Source organism: Cinclus cinclus, chromosome 29, assembly GCF_963662255.1.
Source record: "Cinclus cinclus chromosome 29, bCinCin1.1, whole genome shotgun sequence".
Classification (NCBI taxonomy): Eukaryota; Metazoa; Chordata; class Aves; order Passeriformes; family Cinclidae; genus Cinclus; species Cinclus cinclus.
In genome coordinates, this window is record NC_085074.1 from 4,652,253 (window position 1) to 4,675,608 (window position 23,356).

At 51.2% G+C, this 23,356-nt stretch overlaps 1 protein-coding gene across 1 annotated transcript; it reads left to right on the forward strand.

Annotated features, from left to right (window-relative positions):
* The first annotated feature begins 255 nt into the window (after nucleotides 1-255).
* Nucleotides 256-576, forward strand: TCIM (transcriptional and immune response regulator). The gene has a single exon (XM_062510781.1). It carries the CDS (start codon nucleotides 256-258, stop codon nucleotides 574-576), a length of 321 nt encoding a protein of 106 aa, XP_062366765.1.
* The last annotated feature ends 22,780 nt before the right edge of the window (nucleotides 577-23,356 follow it).

The following is a 23,356-nucleotide window of genomic DNA, read 5'->3' on the forward strand; positions in this document are numbered from 1 at the left end:
GCCTGTTCTGTGGTGGGGATGAAAAAAAAAAAAATCAATCCGTTGCAGAAGCGGAGAAAACTTTTCATCCCGTCTGCACGACAGGAAAGTTGGCTGGCAACTTAAACGTTAAACTTGCCTGTGACGGCTGGGTGTTGACATCACGGTGATCTCACCAGTGTAACCGGAGCCCTCCAGCTTTTCCTCCAGCCTGCCTTTAAATACCAGTGCTGGAGCCAGCGGAGCACCCGTCCGTGCGAGCGGAGCAGCCGCTAGATGAGAGCACGGCGAAGCTGCAGCGCTGCAGCCATGTCCACGTCCCTGCGAGTGAGCCCCTCGCTCCACGGCTGCCGCTTCGACACCGCCCTGCGCAAGAAAGCCACGGCCAACATCTTCGAGAGCATCAACGAGGCCGCCCTGCAGAAACTCTTCAGGAACTCCGGAGACAAGAAGGCGGAGGAGAGAGCCAAGATAATCCTCGCCACCGACCAGGACATGGAGGAAAAAACGAGAGCGCTAATGGCACTAAAGCAGAGGAGAAAAGACAAACTGCTCCAGTTTCTGACATTTCGGAAATACTCCATCAAAGTTCACTGAGCTGGCGGAGGGAGCAGCAATGGAGAACGTTTTGTGACGGGACTTTGTGACCTCCTGCCGCACTCGGCATGCTGCGCTGCCCCGTGGGCCCGGGGACCCGACAGTGCCCGCACAGGGCACAGCCCCGCCGCGAACTGCGGGCAAACTGCGAGTAAACTGCGAGTAACTGCGGGCAAACTGCGAGTAAACTGAGAGCAAACTGCGGGCAAACTGCGAGTAAACGGCACCAGTGTGGACAGCAGGGTCGGTGCCCGTGGCACACGGGTGCCCGTGGCACATGGGTGAGGACACCAGGATCGTGCCCGTGGCACACGGGTGCCCGTGGCACATGGGTGAGGACACCAGGATCGTGCCCGTGGCACATGGGTGAGGACACCAGGATCGTGCCCGTGGCACACGGGTGCCCGTGGCACATGGGTGAGGACACCAGGATCGTGCCCGTGGCACACGGGTGCCCGTGGCACATGGGTGAGGACACCAGGATCGTGCCCGTGGCACACTGGTGTGGCCAGCAGTCCGGTGGCCCGGGACTCGCACACAGAGAGCAGCTCCCAGCAGAGGCAGAGCCCCTCCGTGGCACCAACTGGGGGATCCCACACGCCCGGGTGTGACTCGGGACCTTGGGTTGGATTCGGTGCTCGTGGACCTGACCCGGGTGCTTTCCCTTTTCAGCCTGGTTTCCTTAAAGCCCGTGCAGAGCCCCGGTGCTGTGGCTGGCAGGAGGCTCTGGAGACCCCTCAGCTGCTGGTCACGGTCACTTTGCATTTGTTAAATGCACCCAAATACTCCATGGGGTGCAGTAACTTCAGCATTCGCTCCAGAGACACTCTGCACAACTGTGCCTTTCCTTCCAAAGCTGTATGTGTGCAGTAAAAGTCATTTGCACAGAAGTAATAATAATGACATTTCCTTGAATTTACTGTGAAGTTCCCTAATACTGTGTTCACTTACCACTAACACTAAAAATCTAAATATAATGACTGCAGTTCTTCTCTGTGTAGGTTACAATCACTATTAGATGAGTACTTCATGGCAATATTTTATGACAATGTTATTATTATGTCGACTATAATTTATTGCATACAGTGATGTGAAAACTAATAAATTATGAAGTAGATATAAATTATCTTGTCTGAAATGCTCAATTCTCCTGGAGTGGTGGGCTAGACTTTGTAATTTCACAGAGACCTGGTTTAGGAGCAGACTACCTGCACCTCTCCTTCATGGCCCAGGTATGGCTTTGGCAGCCCATTCTCAGGACAGCCCCACTGTCCCACCTGGCAGCACAGTTGCCATGTTGGCTCCTCATCACCCGAAGAAGCAGAAGTAAGTTATGAAGCTTTGGCAGCAGAATTGGGCTGCTTTTCTGCAGGTTTTCTGTACTATCATGATAGACGATGCTGAAAGTACTTAAAAATAGCAAAGACTGGTTATTTATAAGTCTGTCCTCTAATAACCTGATGGCTTAGATAAAAACATTCCCATGACCCTGCTTAGAGCAACAAAACTAGAGAAGCTTGGAAGAATGATAGCCCAGCTACAGTTTTTTTTTGCCTACAGTAAGAAATCCAAATTGCAAATGAGGAGACTGGAAATAATATTTTAAGTCACTTAATAAAATGGGCAATTATAATTATTTATAGCTGGAGTGGGATGTACGGTGATATTCCCTCCCAGGGAGACCAGAGAGTAAACTGTTTTTGGGATGAATCTGATGAAAGAGCTTCCAAAGGCTTTTCAGAACTGCCCTTGCTCAGAAAGATCTGTCTCTGAGAAGTTTGCTCCAGAGGAAGTTACCAGTTTTCCAGCATTCAGCCTCTGGAGTGGCGTCCCACACTCTGCAGCTGCTGCACCCATTCCTGACACATCCCCCAAACCCTCCACAGTGACAAAAACTACCTCGGATGGGCAGGTTCTGAAAAAGGCCGAACAGGGCCACTCAGTGCCAGCCACAGCCCAGCCCTGCTCCCCCAGCCACTCTGGGTCCTGGGGATGCCACGCAGCCCCTCCTGCTCTCCTGGCTGCTCCCCAGAGCAGCTTCTCCTTACAAACCCAGGAGGGACCCCCAAGCCCTCGTGTCTCTGAGGGGTGTGACCTGCCAGGACCCGGCCAGCCTGCTGCTCAGGGTGCTCTGAGAACGCCCTGCAGGGACCAGAGGGGCTCCTCAGCGTCCTGCTGCCTCCCCGGCCCTGCTGCTGGGGCTTTGCTCTCTGCTCCCCTGCCCTGAGCTGTCCACAGTGCACCCCCTGTGCCAGGGCCAGTGCTGCATTTGGCAGAGCTCTGTCACTCTGGTCTCCCCAAAGCAAACCCAGCTCCCCGGTGCTACCAATGACCTGGGCAGCCTGGGGTATCATTTGCCAACAGCCTTTCCTTGAAAGAAGGAAGCAAACCTGGCAGAAGCCATTCCTGTGGCAGACTGAAATCAACACCCACTGAAGTGGCTGCTGCTGGCACCTCCTAGGATTGCCCAGACAGTTCTGTTCACAACGTTTGCATAACATGATTGATAACATCTGCTGACTTGGGGATTTTACAGTCCCTCTTGTCTCCTTACTTTAAAATCATTAGCCCAAGCGCTATCCCTGATAAATAAAGGCCACTTACTAAGAAGTTATGTGATTATTGGATATTTAAAGTGAAAAAAGGCAATTTTCCTTGTTTGTAGCCTGTCTGCTGCTTTGGCAGGTTTGTGCTCCAGGAGCACGACTTACAGTGGGCTCAACAAAAACTGCAATGAACTCTCATGGAACATTGGCCAAAGAGAGTTTGATGTACAAATGTCCAACCGTCCCTTGCATCCCCTGGATGGCTCAGAGCACCTGGTCCCACCCCCGGTGAGTCGGTGTTTGTGTAGCCCACGTGCCAGGGAGCAGCGCCAGTGAGGGTGTGCTGTGCAGTCTGTGCAGAGAGGTGTGTGAGGGCAGGTCACCCATCACTGCTGTCACCCATCAGCGCTGTCACCCATCAGCGCTGTCACCCAATTGTGCTGTCACCCATCACTGCTGTCACCCATCAGCGCTGTCACCCATCAGCGCTGTCACCCAATTGTGCTGTCACCCATCACTGCTGTCACCCATCACTGCTGTCACCCATCAGCGCTGTCACCCATCACTGCTGTCACCCATCACTGCTGTCACCCATCAGCGCTGTCACCCAATTGTGCTGTCACCCATCACTGCTGTCACCCATCAGCGCTGTCACCCAATTGTGCTGTCACCCAATTGTGCTGTCACCCAATTGTGCTGTCACCCATCAGTGCTGTCACCCCTCACTGCTGTCACCCATCACTGCTGTCACCCATCACTGCTGTCACCCCTCAGCACTGTCGCCCCTCAGCACTGTCGCCCCTCAGCACTGTCGCCCATCACTGCTGTCACCCATCAGCACTGTCACCCAATTGTGCTGTCACCTAGTTGTGCTGTCACCCAATTGTGCTGTCACCCAATTGTGCTGTCACCCCTCAGCACTGTCGCCCCTCAGCACTGTTGCCCCTCAGCACTGTCACCCCTCAGTGCTGTCACCCCTCAGCACTGTCGCCCATCGCTGCTGTCACCGTGTCACTCTGTCACCCCCGGGGCGGTGCCGGCCCTTCCTGAGCTCCCGGTGCCGCAGACTCGGCGCCTGTGACCGGCGCTCGCCGCACTCCGGGCCGGCCCGGCGCGCTCCGGGGCCATTGTCAGCATCCCCACACAACAAACAGAGGAAAAGGCTGTTCAAGGAATTTCCTCCCTCCAGGAGCCGGGCGTTTCCATTAATTCTTCTCCATGAGTCAGGCTGGCCGTACTGGGTGTCCCCTGTCCCATCCTGAGGAACATGCCTCTGAACAGCTAATTTTATCCAGCTTGTCTAATGCCCCGCTGAGCGGCCCTGCTGCAGTGTGCTGGGGGTTCCCCACTACCACTGTTGGCTGGGGAGAAGCCACAAAATAAGAAAGAAAATAAGGAGAAGACTTCTGGCAGAAGCTCTGGCTTAACAGACTGGGGAAGGTGGGGAGCAACTGAAAAGGTGCTGGAAAGAGAAAGCCCAGAGCAAAGGGGGTGTCAGTGACAGCAGAGCACACGGATGCCCCACGTTCAGTCCCCTCATCAAACGCCCATCCCCATCTCTCCAAAAACCGCCCATGAATAGAAGGGGTTGGAACAAGTCAACAGTCCGGCTCAGCCTGCCCACGATGTTCAGGAGATGAGGATTGTTCCAGTGTCTGAACACCCAGTACCGTGACCTTCAGGTTCTGGGGAAATCCAGCACACGAGGCATGAGCAGAGTCCAAAGCCCTCACCCGGCCGTGTTTGTGTGTGGGGAGAGACAGAATGCTCCGGTCACCAGCAACACCTCCCTGGGAGCCTCCTTTCCACACCACGGAACAACAGCAAGTTAAAAATTACCCACTGAGCTGAGCTTCTGCTCTGCTTCACCCAGAGGGGCAGACTCTGCTTTGCAAAGCAGCAGAGCAGCAGCCCGCGTGCCCCTGGCATAGAGGGAGCCTCGTGCTTGTGAAAACAGGCACAGATGAAGCATATTTCATCTGCAGCTGCCGAGGGAAACCTCTGCCCTAAAGCAGGTTAAATGTGAGTGACAAGCTGTAAAGCGTGAGATTTGTGGATGTCTTAGTGTGGTTTTCACAGAAAAGAGCCGGTCTGGGGTTTCAAGGCACGGATGCCTCACATGCAGCACAATGATGCTCCAGTGTCACTTTGAAGGGACGGACAAGGCTATTTATGAGAAGAAAAGCCTCTAAAACGCTGCAGGCAACAGGAGATGGCATGGTTACCATTTATCTTTGCTAAAAACCAAAAGTTGGGCCGTGACCAGAATCTTAATACACGGCCCTGAAAAAAACCCCTTATTGCCACTGAATTGGTGCCGGTAGCATGGCACGAGCATCCTCTGCCGTGGGAAGCATTTCTGTGACATTTTCTGGCTCACGGCTCCGGGGCCCGGACAGTGAATCAGAGCTCAGGCAGCCGGCACCTCCCGGCTGCGGCTCCTCTGTGCGCCCCCGCCACGGGAGCATCATCACCGGGAGCATCACCGGGAGCATCACCGGGACACTCATGGGACACTCATGGGACACTCATCCGAGCGAGCGCAGGCAGCTCGGGGGCTCCGCACCGCGTCCTCCCCCGCGGAAAAGCCGCTCCTCCCGAAGGCTGAGCCCTGCCCCAGCCCGGGCTGGTCACTGACTCACTGCACTGCCATCATTTCCCAAAACACCGCCTGGGAACAGCGTGGCTGCGGAGCCCTGCCCGCTCCCTGCCGTCCCCCGAATCCTCCTGCAGCATCATCCTGGAACTGGTCCTGCGGGCCGGGACCCTTCACCGCGGGGCAAGGAATTCCCCAAGCAGCTGTGTGAAAGCTGCCGCTCTCCCGCATCATCGGAAAATTCCGGTTTTAAAACGCTCATGCACATGAAAAGGTGGATTTCCATTGTCTTTGCAAAGTAGAGATGCTTTAATGTCTCAAGGAATTAGGGAAAATCTGACTAAAAGTACTTTCTCCACCTGCTGTTGTTTCTCTTGGACCATAATGGAAAGGGAAGAGAAAACTGCCATATTGTGCTTCCCAGACTGGCTGTATTCCAGCTGGGCTCTGTTTAAAATTCACCTGCCATCCCAAATGCTGAAAATATTCCAATCCAGACACGGTGTTTTTCCCCCCTCTTTCTGAATGGTAAAGTACAAGACACAATTTTTCATATAGAAATTTGCTTGGGAGCCATCAGACCCTTTCCTTCCACCAGGCTTTCTGATTTGCACCCTCACCCCGGTACCATTTTCTGTGACAGTTTACAGGATGGCAGCACATTCTGCCAGAGAGGACAAGGACAAATGAACAACTCTAAGGCAAATTGAAACCTTGAGAAGAGTGCAGTCCATGGAAAAATTCCAGACGACTTGAAGGATTTTATACAGAAGTAAGAAACCTTTAATATATTATGCAGCAAGTGCTGCCAAACACATGCTGGTTTTACCCTGATTCAAACAACAAACTTCTTCCTAAACACTGAATGTTCTAGCTACAATAAAAGTATGTTAAAACATTATGAGGCTGGAGGGACATTTACCAAAGCCAGAGAGCAGGCACACCTGAGCCAAGGGTCTCCCCAGGTTTACAGTGGTCAGTCCCTGCCTGTGTCCCCTTGGAGGCTCAGCAACCCCCCCAAGCACTACCAGGCACGTCCCCTGGCTCCCAGGAGAGCTTGTGACATAACCCTTACAACACTTGATTGCAGAGCTTACAGTGTGCCATAAGCAAATAAATTAGGTGTAATTTAATATTTGATTGTAAGATTTACCATGCTACCCTTTACAGTTTCACAGGTGGATACCCAGTAATTGAGCAAAAGGAAGAGCCCCATTAATTCTCAGCAGTGTGGACAGGCTGGGGAAACCTGGCACCACCTCAGCCTGAGCCCAGTCCCTGCTGGGGGAGGTGAGGAAGCTGCTCCTGGCTTTAGGGGTACAGTGATTGCTCTCTGCCTGTAGCTGATGCCCAGCACCACACACCCATCCCAGGGCAGTGCAGAGTTCAGAGTCTCCTCACAGAACCTGCCCTGCTTTGGCACAAAACTCAGCAGTGACCCGAGGCTGCTGCTACAGGGTGAAATTCAGCTTTGCTGTGACTTTGAAACCCTTTCATTTTGAATAATGTAGCCTAATTTTTATAAGGTATTAAAGCTCCGTCAGAACCTGAAGCAGTGCCCCAATGTATTTTAGCAATGCTAGATTGCATCACACCCTTGTGGAAGCTGGGGCTCACCTCCCTTCTTGCTTTCAGCTGTGTAGGGAAGGTTTTCCCTACTATAATATTAAAAAAAAAAAATCATCCTTTTGTGTAGTCTTCTAGATCAAGTGCTCCTCAAAGTTCTCTGACCATGCTGTTTGTTGCAACACTAACCTCTGCAATCCCTTGTTTAGTCAGCATGTTTGGGTCCTTCTCCAGCATGGGTTCAAACACGCTCTGGTTCCTCCAAGTCCCATCCCTATGGGAATTACATTTGCAGTGTGAGCTCCTCCCACACAGCTGCAGCTAAAAGACTGCAGGTGTCAGTGCCAGGGAAAAGCTAATAAAAGAATTCCATTTTGAACTCCTTTTTCAGGGTTTGGCTAGTTCAGGTATTGAGTCCCAAATGCTTTCCCTTGCCACTTTGTGCCAGTTCTTAGTTTAACCCTGAGAGGTCGCAGGGATCTTTCTCAGAAACATCTCGCTTCAACCAACCAAACAAGACCTTTTGGAAGGTAATGCCCTCACCCTGCTGCAGGCTGAGCTCTGACCAAGAAATTATCTTCATCTGCAGCAAATATCCCAAGGCTGGCCTGGCCTTAGCCTCACACACCCCCCAGCCAGGCAAATCCCATTCACCTGAGCAGCATTTCAGGTTAAACATCAGCCGAGTGCTGAGAGCTGCAGAGCACGGCAGAGAATTGCCAGCAATTCCACATTTCAACATCATTTACTTAACTTTTCCCTTATTTAGCAAAGCAGGAGACGGAGCAGGAGGTTTAAGCCCACCCCCGGGGGCTTCCCTGTGGCTCCAGGCACACTTGAGCCTTCTGACCCCCCAAAAGCTGTACCCAGAGAGATCCACTGCTGAGACATGTGTCTCACACCCTGGGGCCTCAGCACCCACTCTCCACTCCTTTTCCCTTTTAATTATTTTCCAAGCCACTGTAAACACAATCAAAGCAGGCACCAAATTAAATATTCACCCTTTAAAAAGAGATATTTGAAATGGTAAATGATTTGTGAATGAATAGTGCATTATGTCGCTGTCCAAGTCTGTTGCAGTACATTTGGACCATGGAAAGGAGCCAGAAAAAATCCTGCTGGCTTTCTAGCCCCCCCAGCTCGGAGAGGAAACAGGGTGCTTCTGCTAGATCATTTCATGGGAGCCTAAATTATAGGCTTTTGATACTTAAAAAAAATGATTTAGGGATAAATCTTGCTTTGAAAAGTAAATACTGGATGGGCACAAGGGCTCAGCAGGGCTGGGCGATGCTGGAGGGTTCCCCCCTTCCTTCCTGTTAAACAGTTTTATCTTTTATTTCGTAATATACACATATATAGGTACATATGTTTTTAATGTTCTTTTTCTAACAAAAGCAAGTTGTAACCAGCACTTTGGCAGCTTGTGCTGGTGCCGCCCTCCCGTGGCTGGAGAACCACTCAACTTGGAACAAAACCAGCTTAAAAATCTGATGAAATGTCACTGAGTCACCAGAGAGATAACAACACCGACAGCACCAGAGTAAGGTGGGCATCAACAGCCTGGACACACCAACTGGTCCCAGTAACTCCCACCAAGGGCTATTGGCTCTGTAAAGTTCATCCATGCCAGAAGTTTTCTAAGACGGGAGGTTTGGGATAAATGCTTCACCCCGGCGAGTCACCAGCTCTCCTCTGCGTGCGAGCGCAGCACCTTTTGTGGGGTGTTGGATGTGCCGATCCCCCTTTGCTGGAGGGACACTCAGGACAGCGGGCACACCGTGGAAGAGCATCAGCAGCGGGTCCCAGCCACGGGCAGAGCCCCCCAGCCCTGGCAGTGATGCCCAGCCCCGCAGACCCCGGGCAGGGACAGCAGCAAGGAGCAAGAGCTGCGGGCACAGCCGGGCGTGGGGCCAGGGCTCAGTGCTGGTGACACGGCCCCGGCTGCGGGACGGGAAATGCAGGGGGCAAAGAACAAGAGACAGCAGGGCCAGGGCAGGAGGAGGCTGGGGAGCAGCCTGGGGATGCTGCTGGCAACCCAGCACATCCTGCCCACTCACCGAGCCAGGGCCCTGCACTCACTGCACCAGCAGCTGTGCAGCTAAACCCCTGTGCTACAGAACCTGGGTGTGTGCTACAGAACCCGGGTGTGCTACAGAACCTGGGTGTGTGCTACAGAACCTGGGTGTGTGCTACAGAACCTGGGTGTGCTACAGAACCTGGGTGTGTGCTACAGAACCTGGGTGTGCTACAGAACCTGGGTGTGTGCTACAGAACCCGGGTGTGCTACAGAACCTGGGTGTGTGCTACAGAACCCGGGTGTGCTACAGAACCTGGGTGTGCCACAGAACCTGAGTGTGCCACAGAACCTGGGTTTGTGCTACAGAACCTGGGTGTGCCACAGAACCTGGGTGTGTGCTACAGAACCCGGGTGTGCTACAGAACCTGGGTGTGTGCTACAGAACCCGGGTGTGCTACAGAACCTGGGTGTGCTACAGAACCTGGGTGTGCTACAGAACCTGGGTGTGCCACAGAACCTGGGTGTGCTACAGAACCCGGGTGTGCCACAGAACCTGGGTGTGCTACAGAACCTGGGTGTGCTACAGAACCTGGGTGTGCCACAGAACCTGGGTGTGCTACAGAACCTGGGTGTGTGCTACAGAACCTGGGTGTGCCACAGAACCTGGGTGTGCTACAGAACCTGGGTGTGTGCTACAGAACCTGGGTGTGCTACAGAACCTGGGTGTGTGCTACAGAACCTGGGTGTGCTACAGAACCTGGGTGTGTGCTACAGAACCTGGGTGTGCTACAGAACCTGAGTGTGCCACAGAACCTGAGTGTGCTACAGAACCTGGGTGTGCTACAGAACCTGGGTGTGCCACAGAACCTGGGTGTGCTACAGAACCTGGGTGTGCCACAGAACCCCTGTGCCAGGTTCAGCTCCTGCCATCCCCTGTCACAGCCAAAATTCGTGCAGCAGAGTGCAGTGACGAGGGCAATGACGCAGGTGTATTGTGACTCTAAAACCCCAAATACAGGAAACTGCTCAATCAATCCCTAACCCAGCCCAAGAGTCCTGTCTGCAGTCCTGAGGAATGTCCAGGGCCAGCATTCTGACAATGAGCCTCTTGTTGTACACGTGCTGCAGCAGCCTCGGCACCCCCACTGCCAGAGCAGCAGAATGACACCAACAACTGCCCAAACCTGCGTGCTTCTGAGAGCTCCAGTGCAGGGACTGCTGCTGCACCAGCTGAGCCCTGGGGAACTCAGAATTACAGCACCCTTAATTCACTTCAAGGGATATATCAAAGCCTCCTTTAATCGAGATAAATCCCATCCCTCCATCTGAGAAGGTGACATTTCATGGCAAATAGTCCCAAGAAATTGAGTGGAACAAGGAAGAGTTTCCTGTAAGTGATTTCCTGCTATGACAAAGCCCAGCATGGGAGCAGTTGGCTGCATGGCTGGTGCTCAGGTTTTTTAGGTCTTTGTTGTTCCCAGGCAGACAGATGGAATTTGTCACAAGAAACTCATCAGGGACACTGAGACCCAGTTGCATTTACAGGGACAAAACGTCAGTTTGAGGAATCATTATTAAGCTGCCTCTCGCAAGCAGGCTGCTGGCTCAGTCACAGACCATTTCCCGTTGAGCATGTCCTTAGAGCCGGCCGAGCGGCCGGGAGGGGACAGTGGCACTCGCCAGCCCTGCCTGTCCCGCTCCCAGAGCGAAGAGGAGCAGTCACAGGCGTGTGGCGCTTGCGAGGGGGCCAGAAGCAGCACTCGAGTAACCTGACCTTTAAACCATCCCCCAGCTCCCCCAGTTTGGAGGTCAGGTCGAAAACCTCCTTTCTTCCCCGGACAGGGGACAAAGCCTCCAGGACCCCCGCAAGCGCCCAGCAGCCAAGGCGAGCTCCCAAGCCAGCAGAGCCTTGCGGTGCCCGAGCTGCAGAGCTGCTCCTTCGGGATGCACACTGGAACCCTCCCAGCACCCGGCTGCCTTCGGGGAGCATCCTTTGAGCTCTGGGAGGTGGAAGCGCAAGCAGGAAAGTGCCGAGCCAGCTGGGAACAAGCTGTTCTCCTGCCCGAGTGTGTCTCTCCCAGCAAGGTCTCAATTCCAGCTCAACCTGCCAAGAAAAGGAGCTCCTTAATCAGCAAAGCCTGAGGAAGGGCAGCTCCCGTTCCTCCTCCCCGTGGCTGCTCTCTGGCCACCAGCCTTCCTTCCCCTGCAGCCGTCCTGCTGTGGCCAACCACACAAAGATCCCTCGCCGAGGCCAGCACGCAGCAAACCCGACAGATCCTGCTGCAGCTCTTGGTCTCCCCAGAAGCAGGGGAGGTGGGCCAGGGAATGTCCCACAAGAGATGTCCCCTGAGTTCTGCTCTTCCAGAAAACTTGGCCTTCATGCATTCCAGTGCATTCCAGGTAGAGGGTTGATCTCCCCCAGCTGTGCTTTGCCATTTCTCTGATTTTTCCCTTATCCCCGCTGCAGCAAATTCTGCCTTGTGCCAAAAGCCCTTTCTGTCAAATTGAGTTAAAAGGAAGTGGTGAAAAACTAAAAAACTCTGTATCAAATCCTGCCACCTGGAAAATCAGCAGAGAAATATAATTTTGTGGTCTTTCAAATTAAATCAGATTCTGGGCACTCTGCTGTTGGGTTTATCCAATGCTGAGTGGAGCAGCTCTGCTCAGCCATGACTAGGTTTAGGCACGTTCAGTTCATGGCAAAGCAGTCCCAGTTCAGAGATGCTGCTTTTAATTGTACCCTGACACTATTTTTTACAATTTAATAATTTGCCTCAGCCATTCTCCATTAATGAGGTCTCAGCAGGAGGTGGCCTTTAATGGCAGAGCAGCTCATGCTACCGCAGAGAGTGGAGGGACCTGCAGGGGTCCCAGTCTGTGTTTGGTGCAGCCTTTCCCTTCCCTGGAGCCTGCAGCTCCCCCCGCAGGGCTGAGCCCACCCTGGATCCAGCCCTGCTCCCGACTGTGAATGCTCTTGCTGTTTTTGCTGGGTTCTCTGGGTGCTCTAAACTCTCTCCTGTGCTGGCCATGCCCAGGACCAGTCACTCCCACCTTTGATGTTCTGTATAAAACACACCTGCACATGATTTTGTGCTTCCCTCTTCTCCTTTCAGCATATCAAGTACAACTAGGAGTCCCTCTGTACTTCACTTTATTCTACTTTTTCCCCTGATTGCTTTCCACAGGCAAAGTCCAGAATGCCACATCTGCTCTCCCCTTGTTTTCCTGCAGCTTTTCTGGGGAAGCTTACACCAGCTGCATTAGAGGTACCAAGAGTGGTTGATTGCAAGTGTGATGGTGCTGAGCTGTCACCCAGGGCTCCTTGTCCCTGAAGCCTGCTTGGGAGCACAGGCAAGGACAGAACCCTGTGAGAGGCTGTCACCTGTGTGTCCCCACACCTGTGCTGGCTGCACCCACCTCCCCTTTTCAGGACTGCTTTGCATATTCCCCTGTACCAGTTCCAAAAGGGCGAACACCTGCAATTCTTTCCCTTCAGCGTGAGCCTGAGTGCTCTCCAGTGAATTGCTGCTGTTTCCTGAAGGAATTATAGACTGGAATTCAGTAATTATGGGCTGCATTCATCCCTCCTTAACTAACTTTCTCTGCAGAGAAAATAACAAAGCTGGCTGAAGAAAACTTACCTGTGGCTGCTGAGATTTCAGTGTGAGATTTTTCAAGATTTACATTTAACAAGTTAAAGGATAGTGAAATGTTTATCTTCTTTTCCTGGCCTTGGAAGGCACAGGGCTGCTCACATTCCACCAGGGCTCCAGCCCTGCTGACCTCTGCAGGCAGTGAGGCAAGACTACCAAGGTGACATCAATGACAACAGCTATTTGTATAGAAAAACAGAAATGACATCTATGTCATTTCTTCAAATGAAAAACCCAAAACAAGAGTAAACATGAACGAGGTGGTTCATTCTGAGAAGCTTTTCTGGTATCAAGAGATATGATCTTACACAATATGGTGTTTTGGTCTGGTTTCTCTCTTGTTTTCCTAATTTACGATGTGTTTTAGCATCTCTGAAAAACATCCCTCGGGCTGCCAATGGCAACAGGACCTAGAGTGGTGATTTAACATGAGAGAATATGTTCTCTTACCACATTTTCTCACACTCTTCCCTTCTGCTGTGATGTCATGAAACCACTTGAAGAGGTTTAAGAGGGAGAGGCTGGATCCCCATCCTCTCCCTCTGGTGCTGGCCCTGGAGCTGTCCTGTCACAGACCAGTGCTGACACCCAGCAGCGTCTGCCTCTTCGGGCACGTCCCAGACATCCAGTCCTGGGTCACAGCCCGTGAGTGACCCTAGGAGCTGGCCCTGCAGAGAGGAGGAGGAGCAGGAGCAGGATGAGGAGGTTTGGGAAGCGTTGCCCTGGGACACAGCACAAGTCCTGTGCTTACCTGAAGGCATTTTGCATTTGGGGATAGTGACATTCACTGATCAGGCTGCCCTGTCAGCACGGACACGCTGATGGCACCCAGTGGGCACTCACTGCTGCTCCAGAGATTTAACAACCATCTTCAGAGTGAGTCTAAAGCAAAGGCTGTGCAAGAGCCAGCAACAATTCCAGTTCCTGCCAAGCAGCACAGCTGTACGGGGATGAGGGAGCAGAGCTGCTGGGCTCACACGGATCACGGTGGGCGGGGAAGGAGAAGCTGAAAAACTGCTCCTTTGACCTAAATCTGGCACTTTTCCATGTGCAGAGAGGGCAGTTTGCTCTGCTGTTCCAGAAGAAGATTAATCTATTGCTCCTCTCTGGGCAGGTGTTGATGGATTGTGTGTAGAACTGCAGAATTTCCCCAGAACTGAGATGAAATCAAATCTCCAGGAAATGTTTCACTCCTCATGTACAGGGCAGTCTAGAAAGGGCAGGTCCTCAGGAGCGTGGCTTTGCCTGCAATCATCTGCAGCAGTTTGTTTTGTTTCCTTTAAGGAGGCTCAGGAGTGCAGTGAGAGCCAGTGCAAGGATGCAAAGGAGGGGCAGGATCTGAGCTCTCTCCTGTGTGCAGTTACTGCAGGGGGGAGGCAGTACAGGTACAGGCACTCAACAAGTTCCCCAGAGCCAGCAGACAAACCCATCCCTGCCTGGATTTGGGGGAACTGCCACGTTTGGAGAGGCCATCCAGCCACTGCTGGGACACATCCCCTTGCGCTCAGAGACTGACTGAGAGAGGAGGAGCAGGCACAGCTGCAGGATCAGCTCCATCCATGACCTGCTTTCAATCATCTCCATCCCTCTCCCATGCCCAGGGGCAGACAGCTGGGCACGGGGCAGCTCTGGGCAATACCAAGCTCACCTGTCTTTAACTGCACAGTTTGAAAACCAGACTCCACAACACTGCCACTTGCAGAATTTCTTACATGCCATCTGGTTTTAGTGCTATTCTATTTCATTTGCTACGTTACCTCAATAATTTTTTAGCACTCATTCAGTTTGCGTTTCTCTCTCTTTTCATTTTCATCTGTTCCTGATATTTTATTTTTCCAATAAACTAAGTAATTTAATGGCCTTAATCCCAAGCCTCCTATTTAGAGCACGGATGTGGAGGCTGCAGAAAGAAGCCCCAATTTAAATCTGTCAGTCAAACATAACTTAATCTATCATCTTCTTTATATCTAAAACTGCTCCATGGGAAGAAAATCATAACTGGGATTCAGTTTAACTTTAAAAAATCCAGCTTTACACCTTTCTAATGCTTTGCTCTGTGCACAGGCTATTCAAAAATGGGAATGCTATACAGGCTTTGGACAACACAAAATCACAACAGTTTAAGTCCAGAGGAGATTGCAGAGACTTTGAAGGGCCCGAGGCCCTTCACCATGGCACAGGCACTGCTGTGCAGCTGTGATGCTGTTCTATTGTTTTTCTATTTCTGGACCTCTAAAAAAAGTCAAGGGAATTAAAGATACTGAAGTGAACTGCTTCTCTTTGCTACCTTTCCTGCTGTCAGACAGTCCACGGATTTTCCAGAGGCTGTGGCTCAGGGCTGGAGCCCAGTCCCAGGCACACGAGGTTGGGCAGAGCCTGGAGCTCTGGAGTGAGGACACGGGGCAGGGGATGCTCCTCCTGCACTTTCTGTGGCTCCATCTCCTTTGCTGGTCCCGTGGTGGCCAAGGTCCAGCTGCAATGATCAGCCCCAGGACTGTGCAGCACCTGCAGCTCCCCTGATCCCCGAGCACAGCAGAAAGGCACCTCCCCAGGTAGGTAATTAATCACTGCTCAGGCCAGTGCTATCAGGCAGGAGCAGAAAATGTTCAACAAGGCGGGCAGCAGGAGAAAAGAGTTCCTGAAATCAATCATGCGAGGCAGCAGCTAATTAGCAGACACGCTGCCTTCCCAATCCCTGCTCCCAGTGCCTGGGTCTTACAGCCATGGGAAGGGTTTTTCAGGGGCTGGAGCCCTTGGGTCACCAGGCTGCTGTGTGCTTCAGCACGGCCAGGACTCCTCCACGGCGTTTGGTTTGGCACTTGAGTCTGATTTACACCTTCTCCATTTCACTGGGATCAGACCTGTACAAACAAACCCTGTGTCTTCTGCCAGGGCTGGGTCAGAGCCTGGGGAGAGCTCGTGGTGTGAGCACTCACTGTCCTGAATCACCAAGTACTGAACAACTGCGCTCCCACGGTGGAATGGGTTGTGTCAGTGACATGCCATTCCTCGTGGATCATTAAGGAGCTCTGATCAAAGTTTCAGCACCAGCTGGATGCTGAGTGTGGCTGAGGGGTCCCTGCACCCCCAGAGCTGTGCAGGGCACATCCACAAAGACACTGCAAGTGCCAGAGCTCCAGAGCCTCAGAGCTGGGGAGCTTTGTCTGTCCCACACCTCTGCTCGTCTGGGCGTATCTTGGGGTAAATCTGCAACACTGAACCAAGACATTTCTCCTCTTCAAAGCTCTCATGGGCTGGTTTTTTGTGTCTAGTCCATCCCTGATGGCTGTGTGGCAGAAACTCAGCCCCAGCTCTGACAAAATCCAGAGGAATCACTGCACAATTCTGCCCTGAGCCGGAGCATCCAAAAGCTGCCACAGTCAATGTACTCAGGGCTGCAGCAAACAGCCTGGCAGCTGGGTGCAGCAACCATTCAGCAGAGAACCACATCTTACTCCAACCCTTATTGCATCCTGCAGCAATTAGCCAGGATAAAGGGCTGCATCACACACTCAATTCAGCCTCGTGTTCCAGCATGTTTAGGGAGGCAGAACCCACACACACCTTCTGGATCCTGAGTAAAAACACCATTGATGTCTGCTAGTTCACATCAGTTTTCACAACTACAGCACAAGGAGAAACCTGCTGCTGGGTTTAGCCATCTTAGAGGATGATTTTGAACAAATATGAAGCAATCCAGTGAGCCCTGTGAGGTAGTAGCTCTCTTGGGAGGACAGTGCAACCACCCCCACCAGCACTAAGACATTTATTGCATGTTGGGTCCTTCCCTTTGCTCCACCTTAAAATAAAAACATACATTTGATCTCCATATTCTAGTTTTCTGGAATTATATCTGCCCCATAAGTATCTTCTCAATGGTCCCAACCCCAAGACCAGCTCTAATAAAAGTGCTCTTTATGGTTATTAGACAAGCGAGATGTCCCTGGACTGAACAATTACCTTCAAATATATGCCCAGAACTGGCTGGGAGTGGAAATCAGCTTCTTCCTCCCCAGGTACAAATCCATAATGAGGATTTATTTCTGAGGCAGTGGAAATGAAGTAATCCCTCTCCTTCTTGAGGTGAGATAAGGAGAAAGAAAAAAAAAAAAGGAAAGAAAGAAATAGTACAAGTTAATACAGAAGCATCTGGAAAAGCAAATGACTCGCAGGAAATAGGGGCAGGAGGTCAATGGCATAGAACAGCTTTGAGTAATAAGGGAAAGGTGATGGATTTGCCTAATGGGAGCTGTGTGGGGGCACGGGCAGGGGGCTCTGCCTTGTGCTCAGCCTCCTCGGGGTCCTGCAGTGCCTGGGGCACAGAGCAGCCAGCAGCATCCTTGTCTCAGTCAGTCCCGGCTGCTCCAGCACCCACCAGAATAAAACAAACGCTGAAAGCAGCCGGGCAAGCACTGAGGAAGCAGTGTGCTGTTGCTGGCAGCTGACAGACAAATGCTGGGGACAGACAGACACTGATGGGCCTGGAATGACCTGGGGTTACTCTGGAACAGCATAAATCTGCATTTGTGGGGATGGCCCTTTTCTGCCTGTTTTGTTTCGGCAAATTCTTTACTATAATTACCCTATTTCTGTAAAGAACATAAAATTGCCATGAAATGAAGCAGATGAGAAGAAATTGTATCACTGTGGACACCAAACCAAGAGACACAGATCTGTATTGCCCCGTGCAAATGCAGTGACTTGAGAAACTGCAAATTATGATAAAGGTGTGTATTTAGGGAAGAAATTGAGAAAAACCACCTTGGCTCTCTCCTGGGATTCATACTCCAGGTTTGCTATTGGCTTTGCTCTCTGCCAAGCCCCAGCAGCTCAGAGGCAGAATCTGTTGATGCTACAGAAAGCAAAGTCATGCAGAGCAGTCAATGGGAAATAATGGATATCAATTACACAGCTTGAACTGCCGACTGGAGCAGGTTTTATAACTTTTTACTCTCGTGGTCTTCTTAATAAATCCATTGGGAGAGATGACATATCCTTTATAGCAATATGATTCAATGTTTTAGTCCCTATGGAGGAACAGCTGGCCACTTTACAAAACGTTCCTCGGAGTCTCCGACAGCCTCATGAAGGAATCAAAACTGGTGGGAGATGAACACGAGCTATTTGTTCTCTGATACAGGGACCAGCTCAGCATAAGATTCAGATGTTGCCACTGGAAATCAGATGGGTTCCTTCCCTTCTGCTTCAATCCTGTTTGCAGCACAGGGACAGCTTCTGAAGAATGTGGGAGCCTTACACTGAGGTGCTCAAAGTCCAGGTCACCTAAAAGAAAATCACACCTTGAGGAGACCCTAAATTTTTGTGGCAGGCAGAAAACAGCATCAGTCTGCGGGGGTGTGAGATTTTCCAGCCCTGCAAGTGTAGGGAAACAGCAGACACATCACTCAAGGTAAAAAATTATACTGAACAGGGGGACAAAACCCCCCTCATCTTTATCTATGACTTGCAGTGTTTTATCTGCATTTTTATTTAAACCAGCACTAGAAGCAGGAATGCAGCCTTCTTCCATGGCACCTTCCCTATGGTAAATCTAATTAAACAGGCATTAAAATGTGTCTTAGCTCGATTGTATCAAGGTGACCTGGAGCTCCTGCTAAATGTTAGCAGCAGCATTCCCACAAACTGGCATCCGAGAGGGAACAGGCAGTACTGCTTCTCCTGATGTGGCCTTTAGATGAATGTGGTTATTAAAGTGCTTTGTGTACAACAGATTTCCAAATAAATGAGTCTAATTTTCTGGCAGCTGAAGTGCTCTGTGCGCCCCTCCAGTGCTCCCAGCCAAGGCTGGCATCCCGGGGAGCATCCTGGCTGGACCCTGGCTCTGCAGCACTCCGAGCAGGATGCCAGCAGCCACGGGGACTGGCACACGTGGCCAAAAATGCACAGGGAGCATCACTAAAAACCCGGCCAGAGCAAAAGGGTTAAAATGGCAGAAAGGAGAGAGGGCAGAATCCTACCTGCAACAGCCAGAGCAGCTTCCACCTCTGTGGAAGGACCCTCCACCTGCAGACAAGAAGGCTGATTGTTTTCTAGCCCAAGTAAACACCTGGCTAGGAGTTTAAACATCTTTAAATCCCTAAATTGCAATTCAGATTAAAATCTGGGAACATTTGCTTGATTTACACTGGCCTGACCTGCAGTGGCAGAACCACACACAGTTCATGATGCAAAAATCTGCAGACCAAATTCCACACCACTCCTCACAATTAGACCTGCTAATGCCCGACAGAGAAATATCTGTTTTATAGCAATTTATCATGTTAAGGTTAATGATAGAAAAATGCCAATGATGAGACTGAAAACAGAGAACAGTGTCTGTTGATTACTGCAGGTTTTTATCATGCACCCTAAGAAATATCATTATGCTAAAGAAAATGTTCAGCAGGTACTAAATCAGACAGATCTGCAGCTCAAAAACTACTTCCTTTGGTTGTTACCTTATGTTTGACTTCACAAATTTATTCCTTTAACTGCAGCTATAGTTAAAAATAGGAAATATCCCACCAAGCTGCAAACTAGCTGAACAGGTGGGAAATGTCTCACTTCCCCCTTGCACATGTCAGCAGGCACAGTTTGGGCACCGGGGCTGCACGACTGCAGAAATCTCCCCCCACGCAGGGGGTGGAGGAGCTGGAGACACGGGAGTGATGAATTCCCAGGTGCAGTGAGAAAGGAATGACCCAGGTTTAAAAACAAAATAGAAGGAGGAGAGATGGAGGCGAGCAGTGGCACGGAGCTCCTGTTCCCTGGGTTTGGGAAGTGCTGGGAAGGCAAACACCCTTTTCTGTGCAGCCCACACACGTTTGCTCAGGCACCTTGGCAGTGGCCACATATTAAACTCTGGTTCAGTCCAGGGTATGACAAACATGCAAACAAATGGCAGTGTGCACCAAGTTCACCCCAATCTGGGAGCAGCTCTCCAGAGTGCCTGTGAGCCTTTGGAGCAGCCCAGCCAATGCCCTTCCCAACATCACCACGTCTCCAGAGGACTGGCTTTGCCATCCAGCATTAGCTGAGACCCAGAGCTGTCCAGAGCTGTGCCGTCCAGACCTTAGAGCAGCTCACTGGTTTGCTTCTAACAGCAGCTCCACGTGCCTGTGGCACTGAGTCTCATCTGGGCAATTTTTTAAATTCTGGGTTTATTTTCAGATCTTTGTTGTTGTGTCTTGGTTTTCATTTGAATTTCTGATTAAAACATGTTTTTTAATGAATCCTTCAGCTATTATGATACATCTCTACCGAGTAGGGAAGGCGCAGTAAAACTAATTAAATGCCACCCGAGAACTTTCCTCTGCCATTTACAGAAACACATTAAACTATAAGGAACAGCTCTTTCAGAATCATTGCAAGGGGTGCACAACCAGCTGAATTTTCCCATGATGGGCAGTCTGGTACCAGGGCAGTCAGGAGGGAGCAGACCCATGGGCAAAGACCAGCATAGCATGGCACCCTGCTTGGCAGGTGGGAGAGGACACGGATCTGCAAGTGATGCTTTTGGGCAAGGATGCAGCAAGGGAAGGGGGTGATGTGCACACAGAGAATGGGGTGATGTGCACAGAGATTGGGGTGATGTGCACACAGAGAATGGGGTGATGTGCACACAGAGAATGGGGTGATGTGCACAGAGATTGGGGTGATGTGCACACAGAGAATGGGGTGATGTGCACAGAGATTGGGGTGATGTGCACACAGAGAATGGGGTGATGTGCACACAGAGAATGGGGTGATGTGCACAGAGATCGGGGTGATGTGCACACAGAGAATGGGGTGATGTGCACAGAGATTGGGGTGATGTGCACAGAGATCGGGGTGATGTGCACAGAGATTGGGGTGATGTGCACACAGAGAATGGGGTGATGTGCACAGAGATTGGGGTGATGTGCACAGAGATTGGGGTGATGTGCACACAGAGAATGGGGTGATGTGCACAGAGATTGGGGTGATGTGCACACAGAGATTGGGGTGATGTGCATACAGAGAATGGGGTGATGTGCACAGAGATCGGGGTGATGTGCACAGAGATTGGGGTGATGTGCACACAGAGAATGGGGTGATGTGCACACAGAGAATGGGGTGATGTGCACAGAGATTGGGGTGATGTGCACAGAGATTGGGGTGATGTGCACAAGGGAAGGGATGATGTACACGAGGGAAGGGATGATGTGCACACAGAAAAAAGGGTGATGTACACGAGGAAAGGGATGATGTACACAATCCAGGGTCACCACCTGCTCAGCCTCAGCACAGGGCACACACAGTGTGGGGCTCACAGCCTGTCCCCAGTGCCAGACTGGGCACAGCATTGCTCTCCCCACCCCTTCACCTGGGGCACAGCATGTCCCAGGCTGCTCCCACCAAAGCACTTTGTCACTGCCACCAGGAACACTGAGAGGAAGAAGAGCAAAAGCAAGTAAAGGACCAACGTGGAGGATCATTCTTGGAAGGGACTTGGGGCATAAAGGAGCAGTTCTGTGCAGAAATCTAAAGTCACAGGGAGTAATGAATTAAATGAAGTGGAAAGCATGGCATGAACGGGAGATTTGCTGTAGTGACTAATGTAATTAACCTCTATTGAAATAATTAAACCTCCTAATTTGCACTGCATGAGCAGTACAACTGCAAGGGCAGGTGTGGGCAGCACCCACCACGCCGAGGGGCTTGGGATCTCCTCTGCTCTGTGGAGCTGCTTGGCTTGTGCTGCAAATAAACCCCACAGGTTTAGGAAAAAAAAGCCGTGATCACAAATATCCCACAAAATGCTATGGCCCATTTCTCTTGGACTTGACCTGCCTCCTCATAAACTGTGATATTTTTCTTCCTTCAGCACAGGATTGCTTTATGCCAGTCAGAGAAGCAGGGTTTGTTGTCTCAAGTTATTAATTTACTTTTATTGACTGCAGTGCCTTTCCTGGTTTTATTACCCAATGGCTCACACCAGCAGAACAGCTTTTCTTTTAGGTTACACATAAACATTTGACTTTCCCAAGTGGGCACCAAGGAGAGGCAAAACCACTGCTGTTCCTTCTGGGTGCATCTGGGCCCTGGCCCCTGCTGACCCCAGGCTCGCCTTCCCCCAGATCATGTCTCTCGCAGCCCCATCCAACCAGCAAAAATGCTGATCCCTTTCCCCCCTTTTCACTGCTCAAGGCATGTGATGAAAAAGTATAAGATTTAGATTGATTTTTTTTCTGTCCTAAAAATATGCTCTGAAACGCTTCCATTGTCCACGTTCTGCTCCCTGTGATAAGGCACATTTTCCCTCCATAGCAATTATTTTGAACACCACTATTAGACTGACTGTGAAAACCCAAGAGCACCACAGAAGGTTCTGGGGATGTTGAACCATCGGGCTCCCTGCTGCTGATGGACTCATCCTGCTGTGGCCAGGACAGCAGGGAGCTGCAGAGACTTCCCTTTTTTTTTTGAGAAAACAGACAGCTGAAATGAGTCCTCCACTCAAATAACTATTTGTGCTAAAGCTAAAAAATAAAAATAAAAGTACCTCAGGTGCTTGGCTGACTTTGAAGTCCAAGAGAAGAAATTCCCTGCTTTGCTGGAGCTGTCAGGAACGGGCAACACAAAGTGATGGCTCAGAAGGGCATGGCAGCCCAGCAGGCACAAGATGCCCAGGAGCTGTGTCCCACCTCCCTCCACATTTTGGGATGATTAGGACCCAGCTGGGAGCAGCAGCTCTGGGGCAGAGGGTGGCAGTGGCAGGCTGAGGGGCAGAGCAGACTCTGGGGATGGCCCCGTGCTGCTGGTGATGTGTGGGGCTGTGCCAGGGCTGGGTGCTCACATCCCCATGGGGCCATCGGGCTGCTGGATTAACGAGAGGCAGCATCAGTTCTAACTCACTGCGTCCCTGTCAGCAGTGCTGAGTAACACAGCTGCTCTCTAAACCTGATTATAGCTATTTCACCTCTGACGATAACTGGGGGACGTGTCATCAGTCTTCCATCAAGTACAGCATGTATTTTGCCTTTCAGTCATATTTACTTTAACTTCACAAAAGGATTAAATGAAGTTTACAGTGATACGCAACAACTGTTTTGAGAAGGTGAGAATTCAACTGAGAAAATGAATGAGAAAGAAAAAAGCCCTACAAATAGGGGGAAAAAGATAGCTCGGGATTGTTTTACCCTCCCTTTCTCACTGTGCTGTAGATGATTTTCCCAATTCTGCTCGTGACCGCAGAGGAATTCCTAAGAAGACGTTCAGGAGAAATGCCTCCAGAAGTGCCCTGCTCGGTGTGTAGGAAGCAGAAGATGCCCTGCAGCCTGGGCACAGGGGGCATGGAGACACGGGGGCACAGGGCACTGTCCTGCTCCCCTGGCTGACAGAACCCCCTGCCCGACCCGGGCCCAGGTGGGCTCCTCTGCAG